At 39.5% G+C, this 12,820-nt stretch overlaps 2 protein-coding genes across 6 annotated transcripts in view; one reads left to right on the top strand and one right to left on the bottom strand.

Annotated features, from left to right (window-relative positions):
* Window positions 1-4,675, bottom strand: part of C2CD3 (C2 domain containing 3 centriole elongation regulator) — a 136,478-nt gene extending 131,803 nt beyond the window's left edge. For 2 of the 4 annotated variants that reach the window (XR_011233696.1, XR_011233697.1), the window contains exons 1-2: window positions 4,411-4,675; window positions 1,618-1,887 (exon numbers count right to left, since the gene is read on the bottom strand). Coding sequence is in view for 2 of the 4 variants with exons in the window: in XM_069471006.1 (XP_069327107.1) it covers window positions 1,618-1,887; window positions 4,411-4,465 (325 nt within the window). In the remaining 2 variants the exon portion in view is untranslated. The remainder of the gene's footprint in view (window positions 1-1,617; window positions 1,888-4,410) is intronic. The other 2 variants (XM_069471006.1, XM_069471005.1) reach the window with 1 other exon arrangement.
* Window positions 4,676-4,960: 285 nt separating this feature from the next.
* PPME1 (protein phosphatase methylesterase 1) overlaps window positions 4,961-12,820 on the top strand; it is a 61,369-nt gene continuing 53,509 nt past the window's right edge. For both annotated transcript variants that reach the window (XM_069469262.1, XM_069469261.1), the window contains exon 1: window positions 4,961-5,190. In XM_069469262.1, coding sequence (XP_069325363.1) covers window positions 5,090-5,190 — 101 coding nt within the window. In that variant the 5' untranslated portion in view covers window positions 4,961-5,089. The remainder of the gene's footprint in view (window positions 5,191-12,820) is intronic.

Here is a 12,820-nt window from a genome sequence, read left to right as displayed (position 1 = left end):
AGTTCCATTTGGGCAGGGACTACATCTCAAATATCTGTACACAGTACCTGAATCTTAATATTTTTATAAGACTTGTACCTACAATATGTCAGATACTGGACCAATCACTTCACAAACTTTTTTTTCATTTAATTTTCACAATAATTCCTGACAAATAAATGCTATTTTTCCCACGTAACTAATAGGAAACTGAGGTCCCAAGATCTTAAGGAACCTCTCAGCATCAAATAACAATCCAGTCCTGAAGCCACAGTTCAAACTCTATACTGTCTAGACTTCAACCCATTCAACCAGGTTGCTTCTTTGTGAAAACACCTAGAAGGTGAAAGGCCAGCTATATGATCCCATTTGACAGATAAGGAAACAGAGGTCAGAAATGGGAAGAGACTATCCCAAATTCCCATAGTTGGTAACACCAACCTAAATATTCAGATGCCAAGTCCAATGCATACCATGGGATGCTTAAATAAATATCCAACCTGTTAATTATCATATTAATAGATATATTCTCTCACTGAATTTCTAATCACTCATTTGTTAAATTATATAAAAATACTACCTGAGGATTTAAGTTTTAGGTTTATAATACCAAGAGTACTTATGGGTATCTTTTAATTGCACTTATTGCTTTCAACCTATTATTTATAACTAAACTTCTTTGTGAAGTTAGTTAGAGTTAGATACCATTTTGATTAATTTTTTTGATTTATTTCTGTAATCCCCACAGTGCCTAAAACAATGTCCAGCATGTGCTAAATGTTCAATATATATTTTTTGAATGACTGAATTGTAACATTTGTTCTTTACATTTTGATGTTTCAAAATTTTTTTCTTGAGAGCATGTAAGTTACTAAGGGACAAGTTAATCTTTCACCAATATTTGTAGCCCAACAACGTTTACATGATAAATGCTCAATTTTTATTGACTTGAACTGGATTGATTTGATAAATAATCCCACCATCTAAAAATATGTTTATGTGAAACTTGACCTGAATAAAGAAATAACACAGTACATTTTAGAATACTTTCCTTGTACAGAAATGAAGGTGTTTGGCTCCTGGTTCCCTATAGAGGGATCCTTTCCTTCCTTGAACGCCTGTAATACTAATTCACCAAACCAGTGATTTGGCATTTAGCATGTATTATCGTGTACTATTAGTAAATTGTACATCTACTATCTTTTTTCCTCAAGCATAATGTAAGTCCCAGAGTTGAGACTACAGTTATTACCTAAAGAAGCATGGTGTACTAAAAAGAGCATGAGTTTTGGTGTTAGACAGAAGTGGGTTCAAATCCCAGTTCTGCCATTTATCAGCTATGTGACCTTAGAAAGTATTCATTTCATCTCTCTCAACCTAAGTTTCATTGTCTATAAAACAGAGAAAATACCTATCTTGCAGGGTTATTGTAAGGATTATAAGTAATATGTATCAACTGCTAGCACACAGTATACAGTCAATAAATGTATAAATAAAACCTCTATCATAAAACCTCTTTGACTCCTCAATAATTAACAATACCCATAGGTGGTAGGTACACAGTAACACCTACTGCTGACAATATAACCAGATGCTTTGCATTAGATTTGCAGGTGAAATGATATAATAAACACATACCTGTTAGGTAAGAGGTAAATTGCTTTGGACCACAGCGAATAGCATAACGTGTAGTTGTTCTCACAGCTTTTGGTTCAGTCTGCAATGCATCCCTGGGACAAAAGAGGGTTCCATCTGATGTTTCTCCCCACCATCTCACTCGGACAAGTACACAAGTTGGAGGCTTTGCAATCTTCCATATAACTTTATTAATAGTAAGTTTTAGAAAGCAGCGTAGCTGGCCTTCAACCAAAGGTGGCAGGCTTGTAGATGGAGAAATGTCACTCAAACCTGTAGAGGAATCCAAGAACACTAAGTCAAAATTTAAATATAGAAAACATATAATCTGTTTTTTGAATGAAAACAAAACACTTTAGTCTCTAGTCTAGAAAAAAGGCTGATTCTACCTATTCTAATACATGAGAAGTAACTACCATGCCAGACCAGAGAATAACCTACTTGGTCATGTAAGCTATCCTGATAACTAATTTATCAATTATTTGTTACCCTGATAACTAATTTATCAGGTTTCTCCTACACAGTCTAATGGTTAGGAAAACAACAACAACAACAACAACAGTATTTAGGGTTTGATTCAGGTTATTCTAAGTAAAGAACATACCAACAAAGACATGCCAATATAAACTTCTCTTTAATTGAGATACTATTTGAAAAATACACATATAATGATCCAAGTAGATAGGTTTTTAAAATCTCAATAGCTGAAATTTTTCTAAGTACTGTTGTTTTGATTATCGCAATATCCTGTTTTTAAGATATTTTTACCTCTCTTATTTTAAAACCATCACTAAACATAAAACATCAACAACTTTCAATTAATTCACAAGCGATTTAGTCTATATCACACAACTCAGCATTTCAATGAAGAGCACTTTCCTGCCAAGGTCACATAGTCAATGAGGACAGAGATTATCACCTTCAGATTCTGCCACTATTTTTTTTTTTTTTTTTTTTGAGACAGAGTCTCACTTTCTTGCCTGGGCTAGAGTGCCATGGCGTCAGCCTAGCTCACAGCAACCTCAAACTCCTGGGCTCAAGCCATCCTCCTGCCTCAGCCTCCCGGGTAGCTGGGACTACAGGCATGCACCACCATGCCCGGCTAATTTTTTCTATTTTTAGTTGTTTGGCTAATTTCTTTCTATTTTTAGTAGAGACAGGGTCTCGCTCTTGCTCAGGCTGGTCTCAAACTCCTGAGCTCAAGCAATCCTCTCGCCCTGGCCTCCCAGAGTGCTAGGATTACAGGTGTGAGCCACCGTGCCCGGCCTCTGCCACCATTTTTTAAGCAAAGTGCTGAGTTCATGTTTATTGGTTTTCAGAAAGATGATAAATAAAAATGTAAACAAGGCAATTAATCATGACTTTCTATAAAATTTTCCTTTAATGATCCTGGTTATCTTCCATTCCCAGTACCTTTTCACCAAGACTTAGAGGAGATTGAAGAAACCATTCCTACATTATACACACCTTTCTACTCTTCCAACTTTTCTCTTTGGGAACTCATCATGCCTCACAAAAAGAAAATATACTGGAATCTCTCAGATCAGGAATCTATACAACTAATTCTTTGGACTTCTAAGGCAAACACCCTCTCTGCTCTCTATGGTGGAAAAAGACCTATCATAATCTTTACGGACAGTTTCAATATAAAAATTATACACAGTTGTGTACATGAGCGTTACTCCATATGCACATAATATAGCAAGAAGGACATTCTTTTCTATAGTATGTCACATTATTTCTACTTTGACTTTCTTCCTATCAACCAAATATGCTCAGCTGGTTTGACACCGGAAGCACCAGCACTGAACCCCTCATGATTCAGTCTCAGATCGTCCCATCGTTCCTGGCAGGAAAATCACTGCCTCAAAGACGCTTTAGCGATCTGTAAACAGCTTGGATAAGATTCATCCCCAGACTGTAGCTTCAGTCCTCAACCCAATGGCCTAATGTACTATACTGTTCCCAATACCTCTTTCCTCACTAAAATGCCCATAATGTAAAAAGAAAAGGTCACCCAATATTCCTTTTTTTTCCCCTTGGAGACAGACTTGTAGAGATTCAATTTCCAGTTTCCTGATCTGTCCTGGGTTCCTAGGGTGACTGTTCTCACTGCAGCTAACATGCCCCATTCTTTTGGCGAGCTTGTTTCTCCTTGAGCTGCTACTAAGCTGATGAAGTCCTCTTGCTGCTACACACTCTCTCATCATCTCAGGTCCTTCAGGAGATCCTCAGGCCTTTACCCCCACTCCAATCCTATTACACTCTTGTCATTCCCCACTCTTTTCCCACAACTATCTTTCCCAACTCCTGCTCATAGTTCTTCATACTTGCTTCATTCAGCTAATATTTACCGAGTCTTGCTTTGTGGTAGTCCTTGGGGATTCGGTAAAGTATAAAACGTGAACCTTGCCCATTAGGATCACTGGCATAACCCCTTCTCCAACTTATGTTTCTTCCTGCTCCCCGTGGGCCTCGGACCTCCAAAGCTACACGTACATATTTAACGTTGTTATAAAAAACACTTTATTTTTTCGTTCTTTTCCTTACAGTTGTCCTACCCCTAACCCTCATTCCGCCTCATTTATCGCCCCTCTGTGCTCCCCACCCCAACCCCTATTTTCTTTCAATTCTCTGGAGGGCCAACCACCCTTCTGTATTTCCCTCTTCCGTCCCTTTTCTTTTCTTCTTTTTTTTTTAACGGGCGGTAGCGGGGAGTCTCCCTAGAATTCCTAACACCCTGCTCCCCTATTACGCCCGCCCTATTACGCTTTCCTCAACCTTTAATCAGGTTACCTCTCTTCTTGCGCCCACGGCCGCCCCCAGGGCTCGGGCCTCTTCGTTGTTTCATGACTAGCCGGACCTCCTCTTCACTAACTCGACTCCAGCCACAGTACTTAAGCCGTATCCTCCCGCCATCGCTTCCCACGACGCCTGCGTTCCCCGGCAACTGGCGCCGCTGGGCAGCCTGGGAGCCAAGGAGAAGCGGCTCTTTCTCTAACAGTCTCTGGGAAGCAGTACGAAGGGAAGGCGCCAAGGCGCCTTCCCGCCAATAAACTACAACACCCAGGATGCTTTGCCACACTACCTCTGCGGGGTTGGCCGGTGGTACCGCCAGCTGCGCAAGCGCAAAGGGATATGCCCGTTGAGGACTCCATTGCCCAGGGTGCATTGCCTTTAGGAGCTCTCCTTTTTCCGGCGAGGGTCGTCGGGTTCTCCGGTGGGAGACTGAAGGGTTCGCAGACTCCGTTACCCAGATTCCTTTGTGGCAGAGGTGTGGCGCACTTCCGGTGGAAGCGCTGAGGCGAGGGGGTGGAGTTTATGGCGCCGGTGGGCGGTAGGCGGTGCTGCCGGTAGCTGGGCGCAGTCCAAAGGCGACAGGGCGTCTTTAAGAGAGCGAGCCGCGACCTGTTGGGCCGTATTGAGCGTGGGACGAAGCTTCTGCTACTGTTTGACTACGTCCGGCCTCCCCTTGATGTCGGCCCTCGAAAAGAGCATGCACCTGGGCCGCCTGCCCTCTCGCCCTCCTCTGCCCGGCAGCGGGGGCAGTCAGAGTGGAGCCAAGATGCGAATGGGGTACGTGACCCGTACCCCTTCTCTCTAGAGGCCAGGCCCCGGCCATTGGAGAATGGAGTCTCTGGGCGTTTAGAGAGGCATGGGAAGGGAGGCTACGGATAGCAGAAAACGTTGACGGCGGCCTGGATACGTTTAGATGTAGTAGAAGGCAGATTTGGGGATGGGGAGGCGCCAAGTCAATGGAAATTGGAGGACAAATAACATTGTTACAGAGAGAAGGGAATGAGGCAAATACTGGAGAAGGTTGGACTAATATAATGGATGTGGGAGTGACCTGCAGAAGAAGGGATGGAGGAGGTTTGAGGAAAGGGAGTAGAACGGTGACAAAGGTGGGGGTGAAATCTGCCAGGAAGGGTTGAGGGACATGGGGAATGACTGAGAGAAAAGTTGAGGGGAATTGGGGGAACAACTAAGGAAAGGTTTGGGAGAAATGAGAAGACTGTGAGAACTACATATTTAAAAAGTTGAGGGGGGAGTAGAGAATAGCTGAGGCAGGGTTGGCAGGAGAGAGAACTAGGGAGCAGAAGGTTCTAGAGAGTTCCCAGAGGTGAAAAATTATGGGAGTGAAGAGAGAACTGAGAAAGCTTGGGGAGTAGGTCTAAAGAAAGGTGGGAGAACATAGGGTAACAAGAATGTGGTGAGAAGCTGTGGGGAATAAGGGAAAGAGTGATGAGGGAGAGGGGTTCAAGAGTTTAGAGAGTGACCCATTGGCTGTAGAGACTGAGAAACGACTAGAAATAGGGTTTGGTGAATGGAAGTGCTGCAGAGGTAGGGTCTGGGAAGCTTAAAAGGGAAGATTTGGTTACTTGATTTCTGCTGGGCAAATAGGCCTGAGGGAAGCTATGTACTGATCTAAGACTAAAAATTAGTGAAGCATTGGGAGTAGCCATTTAAAATGTTTTGGGGGAAGCAATTTGCTGGAAAGAGAGGAGAGCTGTGTTGAAACGGTAGGCTTTGGAATTTTAGGTCGTCGAATGGCCTGTGGAAATAATTAATTTGTGTTGTGTATCTTATTCTCTTGCAAATACTCTGGGATTCAGTCTTTCTTTTTCCTGAGTGAGTCCTGTTTTATGAAGTCTCAATTCCACCAATTTCAAGGCATCCTTTCTTTCTCTTTTTGTCACTTGCTTTTTTCTTACTTTCTTTCCTTCTTCCATTCCCTTATCTATCTCTTACTCTCACGTTGGGACTATTTCCTTGCCAGTCTCCTGTGTGACCTGCTCTTTCAAGTATTTTTCATGATCTCTTGACTTCAGTTTCACTAAACCTTATTAAGTGTGTTTTGCATATTCAGAGTTTGTGATTTTTCTTGTTTCCATAATACAGTTTTTCAAATTAGTCTTAGTAATTCCAAAGCATTGCTGGATAATGTAATAACAGCAATTACTTTTTTTAAAGTAAGCACTGTGAGGCCGGGCACAATAGCTCACATCTATCATCCCAGTACTTTGGGAAGCTGAGGCAGGTGGATCGCTTGAGACCAGGAGTTTAAGACCAGCCTGAGCTACATAGCCAGACCCCATCTCTTCAAAAATATAAAAAAATTAGTCGGCCTGTAGTTCTGCTACTCAGGATGCTGAGACTGGAGGATTGCTTGAGCCCAGGAATTTGAGGCTGCAGTGAGCCACGATCATAAGTTTTCTTCTGGACGTAGGCCGGGCACGGTGGCTCACGCCTGTAATCCTAGCACTCTGGGAGGCCGAGGCGGGTGGATCGCTCAAGGTCAGGAGTTCGAGACCAGCCTGAGCAAGAGCGAGACCCCCGTCTCTACCAAAAAAAAAATAGAAAGAAATTATATGGACAACTAAAATATATATAGAAAAAATTAGCCGGGCATGGTGACGCATGCCTGTAGTCCCAGCTACTCGGGAGGCTGAGGCAGTAGGATCGCTTGAGCCCAGGAGTTCGAGGTTGTTGTGAGCTAGGCTGACGCCATGGCACTCACTCTAGCCCGGGCAACAAAGTGAGACTCTGTCTCAAAAAAAAAAAAAAAAAACAACAGTTTTCTTCTGGACATAGCCTAGATTTTAAAAAATTAAAAAAAAAAAAAAAAGTATATGTGCCAGGCATTGTAGTAGTAACTCTACATACGTTATTTTATTTAATGTGCCCACAAACCTGCAAGGTAGATATTTCCCTGCATATATAGGTAAGGAAATTCATACTCAGAGGTTAAATGTCACCCAGCTAGTATGTGACTGAACAAGGATTCAATCTAGGTTTAGTCTCTAGAATCCATTCCCTTTTCTGTAGACAGTACTTGCTCTTGGGTAAGGCCTAAAATCTGATGTCTTTGTTCCTTTTAATACCTTGCCAGTAGATGATGCCAAAAACATAGTGGTTTTGAACTTTTTTGTTAAAGATTTTGGAGGTATTCTGATTAAAGTGGATTTGGGATTCCTACTTGCTTTGCATCCCTGGTGTGCTTGACAGGGGCATCATTTGAAAAATCACTGCTTTAGTACATACCATTACCATTAGAGAGTCTGAAAATGTTTTTGGTTTATTAATTGTACTACTTTTATTTTTATTTTTAAGAGATGGCATCTCGCTATCTTGCCCAGGCTGGAGTGTGGTGGCTATTCACAGGTGCCATCATCACACACTACTGCCTGGAACTCCTGGGCTCAAGTGATCCTCCTGCTTTAGCCTCCCATGTGCCTCTGACTAAAGGTGCATGCCACCGTGCCCTGCACTACAGTGCTTTAACTGACATGTATATGTTAGTGCCTTTTTGTATTCCATGAGGTAAACTAGGACCAGAGTTAATATTTTCTTTTAATAACTAAGAAAACTCAAATGTTCATTGACTTGCCTAAGATCACAGAATGATTAAGTGACAAACATCATTCAGACCCAGAACTTTATATTTTTAGTCCGTTCTCATTATACTTTGGATCAAAGAGTTTGTTGCTTGAAGTGACATAGATTGGAGTTTGAAGCCTAGCTTGAGTATTTATTTACATTGGTTAGGTCATTTAACCTCTCACAGTCTATTTTCTTATCTCTAAAATGAGGATGCCTCTGCTTGCCTTAGAGTGCTGTGAGAATTAGATAATACATGAAAAGCACTTATGGTTCCTGACACATAAGCTTTTAAGGTATGATAGTTAGATTATCGTATATTGAGAACTGTGAGAATGGTTCGTACTTTATAAAGTAGAAGCTCTTCTTTCAATTTCTTATAATGTCAGCTTTTTTCCTCTCAAGCTGTATGTTTATACATATCTGATTGGATAGTCTTTCATTCATCTTAAATTTATTATGGGTATCATGCCTCTTAGGAAGGCTTTAATGAGCTATTCACACAGATGGAGAAATAAAGGGCAAAGTGAAGTGATCTGCTCAAGGTCACAGATTGAGTTACTAAAAGAGTCAGATCCCAGTATTTCAGTATCTGGGGTTTTTTTAAATTATTTTTTTTAAAAATTAAGTTATAATTTGTATACCATAGAAATCATCCTTTTAAAATGTACAAGTCAGTGGTGTTTAGTATATTCACCAGGTTGTACAGTTATCACCACTAATTCCAGAAGATTTTTTATCATGCCATTAAGAAATTCCTTACCCATTAGCAATCATTATCCCTTACGCCTAGCATATATTACTTCTGGGTTTTGAGACACCGACCTTTCTTGAGGTTATAAAGGAAATCATGTTTGTTTTTCCCCCCCTGTATTTTGGGGTTTTTTTTTTTAACATCTGTTTGAAGTTTATCTTGATATGCAAAGTGAGGAACACATCAAATTTTATCTTTATCCACAGCCTATCTGGTGTTGTAACACCATTTACTAAAAGTCCCTTTCCCATTATGTGAATTTCACTTCAATAAAAGAATAGTCCTTTTCCTCACTGATTAAAATGACATCTTTGTCATATACTGAATTTCCAAATAGATTTTGGTCTATTTATGGAATTTCTTTTTCCATTGGCCTTTTTATTCATGTGCTTCTCTACATTTTTAATTAGAAAGGCTTTATTTATTTATTTTTTTTGAGACAGAGTCTTGCTCTGTTGCCCAGGCTAGAGTGCCGTGGCATCAGCCTAGCTCACAGCAACCTCAAACTCCTGGGCTCAAGCGATCCTCCTGCCTCAGCCTCCCGAGTAGCTGGGATTACAGGCATGCACTACCATGCCCGGCTAATTTTTTTTCTATATATATTTTTAGTTGTCCATATAATTTCTTTCTAGTTTTAGTAGAGACGGGGTCTCACTCTTGCTCAGGCTGGTCTTGAACTCCTGAGCTCAAAGGATCCACCCACCTCAGCCTCCCAGAGTGCTAGGATTACAGGTGTGAGCCACTGCACCCGGCCTAGAAAGGGTTTATTAATATGTTTTAATAGATGGTAAAGGTGGCTTCTCCATCACTCTTTTTTAGTATTTTCCTGGCTCGTCTTACTTGTTTATTCTCACAAATAAACTTTCTAATCGACTAGTATTGTGAAAAAACCCTGATAGTATTTTTGAGATTACATTAAATATATAAACTAATTTACAAATAAATATTTTTTTATGATGTTGAGTGTTCCTTGAAGGAATGTGGTACCTTTTAATTTGTATGAATCCCTATTGAAGAAAAAATATTTCAGACCACCAGTATTGACATAAATTATATTTTCTAGGCACTTGTAATACTGTTTGTCATTTCCACTCACTTGTCAATTTTTGTGCATTACTATTTGGCATTGCATTTTTTCATAGTTATGTCAAAGTTATGTTTGGTAATTTTATGAAAATTTTTTTGTGTTTCCCCAATAAAATATTACAGCTCCTGGAATGCAAGGGCCTTTGTTTATATTTCTTTGTGCCTTCTATAGTAGCACAGTTAAATAAATGGTTTTTTATGAAATTTAATTTAGTGGATATATGGCATACAACATTCATTTAAAATGAGATCTTGAAGTTTTTCCGGTAAGTCCAGCCTCCACTGATCTTCTATTTCTGCCCTTTTGTGGCACCCATCATTTATACCAGGGATCAGCAAACTTTTTCTATAAAGGGCCAGATAGTATTTCAGGCTTTGTGTTCCATGTAGTCTCTGTTGCAGCTACTTAACTCTGCTGTTGTAGGGTGAAAGCAGCCACAGACAATATATAAATGAATGTGACTGCATTCCAACAACACTTTATTTGTAGACACTGAAATTTGAATTTCATGTAATTTTCATGTCATTAAATAGTCTCCCCCCCCCTTTTAAAAAATGTAAAAATCATTATCAGCTCATGGGCCATAAAAAAATATATGATGGGCTGGATTTGCCCATAGGCCATAGTTTGCCAACTCAATATCAGTGCGATTAGTTCTGTACTTCTACGGTCTTGTAGAAGAAAGAAGATAGATTTGAAAGTCAGCAAACTAGGATTCTCTTCCTGGCTTCTCTACTTACCACTTCACTGGTATGAGCTTGACTTTATTCTCTTAAAATGTGGGTAATCCTAGCTTCACAGAGTTTTTGTGAAAATGAGATGGTATATGTGTGGAATTATTTAAATTGTAAATGGGAACTTATTTACTGTATTTCATTAATTCTAAGATACTTTTTCATTTTTAAAATGATAGTGTCTTGATGCTGTTACCTGGTCAGATAACAATCCTAATTTGGTCCTCATTCCCTGTACGTGAGTAAACACCAAAACCAGAATCAAAATTTGCAAAATGTGTAGGTGTTGATAACTTGGAAGAAAATCTTGGCGACAAAAGTGGAGCACTCTTGTAACTGCTAAGAACTGAATGGTCGTGAAGAGGCGTGGGTGTTCAATCAGATGAGTTAAGCAATATTCCTAAAGTGAGAGTCAAAAGTAAGATAGCTCTACATAATTGCAAAGCCAGCATATGAGCTGATGTTTAGTTTTAAGAAATGCTCTATCACCAATGTTCTCGTGAGGCACAGAGAACTATATTGGTCAGAATGATTCAGAAAAGAGTAGGACTCTAAATATGAAGAAATTGGTTAGGAATTCCTTAAGTATTTCATTCTGCTTTCATTTTCCTTTTTATATATACCCATAAGTGATATATAACGAACATATGGAAGTATAAAAGAGCTCTTTTATATAAAAATTAAATGAATTCATTTTTATATAAAATGTATAAATTCTAAGTGATAAAGTATTATGGTTTTAATTGGTAGTTCTTTTTTTTTTTTTTATTTCAGCTTATTATGGGGGTACAAAAGTTTAGGTTATGTATATTGCCCATGCCCCCCCAACCCCCCCCCAGTCAGAGCTTTAAGCATGTCCATTCCCCAGACGGTGCGCATCGCACTCATTATGTAGGTATGTACCCATCCCCTCCCCCCCACCCCCCACATCTGTCCGACCCCCAATTGATGTTATTCCCAAATGTGCACTTAGGTGATGATCAGGGAAACCATTAATTGGTAGTTCTTTTTCTTAGCGGTTCATCTTACAATTGATTTTCCTTTGTATGTGTGGTATTGCATCTATTCTAGGAACAAGATTGTGATCTACTTTTTAGTCTTCCCTAATTTAATTATAAACTCCTTTTGTATTTTATTTACTTGTCCCAAAGCAGTTAGCACATAGGAGCTCAGTAAACATTTGTTGAGTGACTGAATGACACTCAGATATGATGGAAACCTGACATTTTCCCAACAGTTTAGAATTGTCCACCGTGAATTTGGTAGGGAAGTAAATGGGAGGGAGGAGCTATAGACTTGTTGAGTAAAGAAGTGAGATTTTAAAATTGTAATTATTGACAGTATGCAAACAAATTTGTGCCCTGTTTATATTTCACTATGAATCCACAATTATATCCCTGTGTCTTCATTCTGTTAAGAAAATACAGTTTAGGCTGGGTGTGGTGGCTCACACCTGTAATCCTAGCACTTTGGGAGGCCAAAGTGGGAGGATAACTTGAGGCCAAGAGTTTGAGACCAGCCTAAGCAATAGGAAGACCCCGTCTCTATAAAAAATTAAAAAAAATTAGCTGAGTGTTGGTAGTGCACATCTGTAGTCCCAGCTACTTGGGAGGATTGCGTGAGCCCAGGAGTTGGAGGTTGCAGTGAGCTATGGTGACGCCACTGCACTCCAGCGAAGACAGCAGAGTGAGACCCTGTCTAAAAAAACAAAAACAAACAAAAAATATATATATGGCTTAGGTTGTTGTAAGGATTAAATTTAGGTAATGCTTATAAAGTACCTAGTACATATATGTGCCTGGCTTGTTTCATTTAATCCTTCTCATCTCTTTTAATTAAACAGCTTTTTCTTAAGCATAAGAACCATGGTTCATGATATATAAAAATTACTTTTAATTCAGATTTCTGTATTAATCATCTCAACTACAACGTTATTATTAGCTAGATTTCATCAAATAGCATTTTAGCATATGGATAAGTAGGCTTGGGAGTGAATATTGATAGCTTCATGGTTTATTTCTGTTATCTGTTGATCAGGGGAAATGTGTTTCAGTAGTCCCAGCAACCTACTTGACAAACCTTTGGAATATCAACCCATTTTTGAGTTGGAGAATCTCTATATTAACATTTTTTCACTGATTATTGGGAAATTGTACTCTTTTATTGGAAATTTAATAGAGAGTTTATACTTCTGCCTATTCCCTAACCAGATCAATATTTAATAAGGGTAGTACTTTGATTTTTTGTTGT

Source organism: Eulemur rufifrons, chromosome 6 (assembly GCF_041146395.1).
Source record: "Eulemur rufifrons isolate Redbay chromosome 6, OSU_ERuf_1, whole genome shotgun sequence".
NCBI lineage: Eukaryota > Metazoa > Chordata > Mammalia > Primates > Lemuridae > Eulemur > Eulemur rufifrons.
This window is presented reverse-complemented; position numbering and strand designations above follow the sequence as displayed.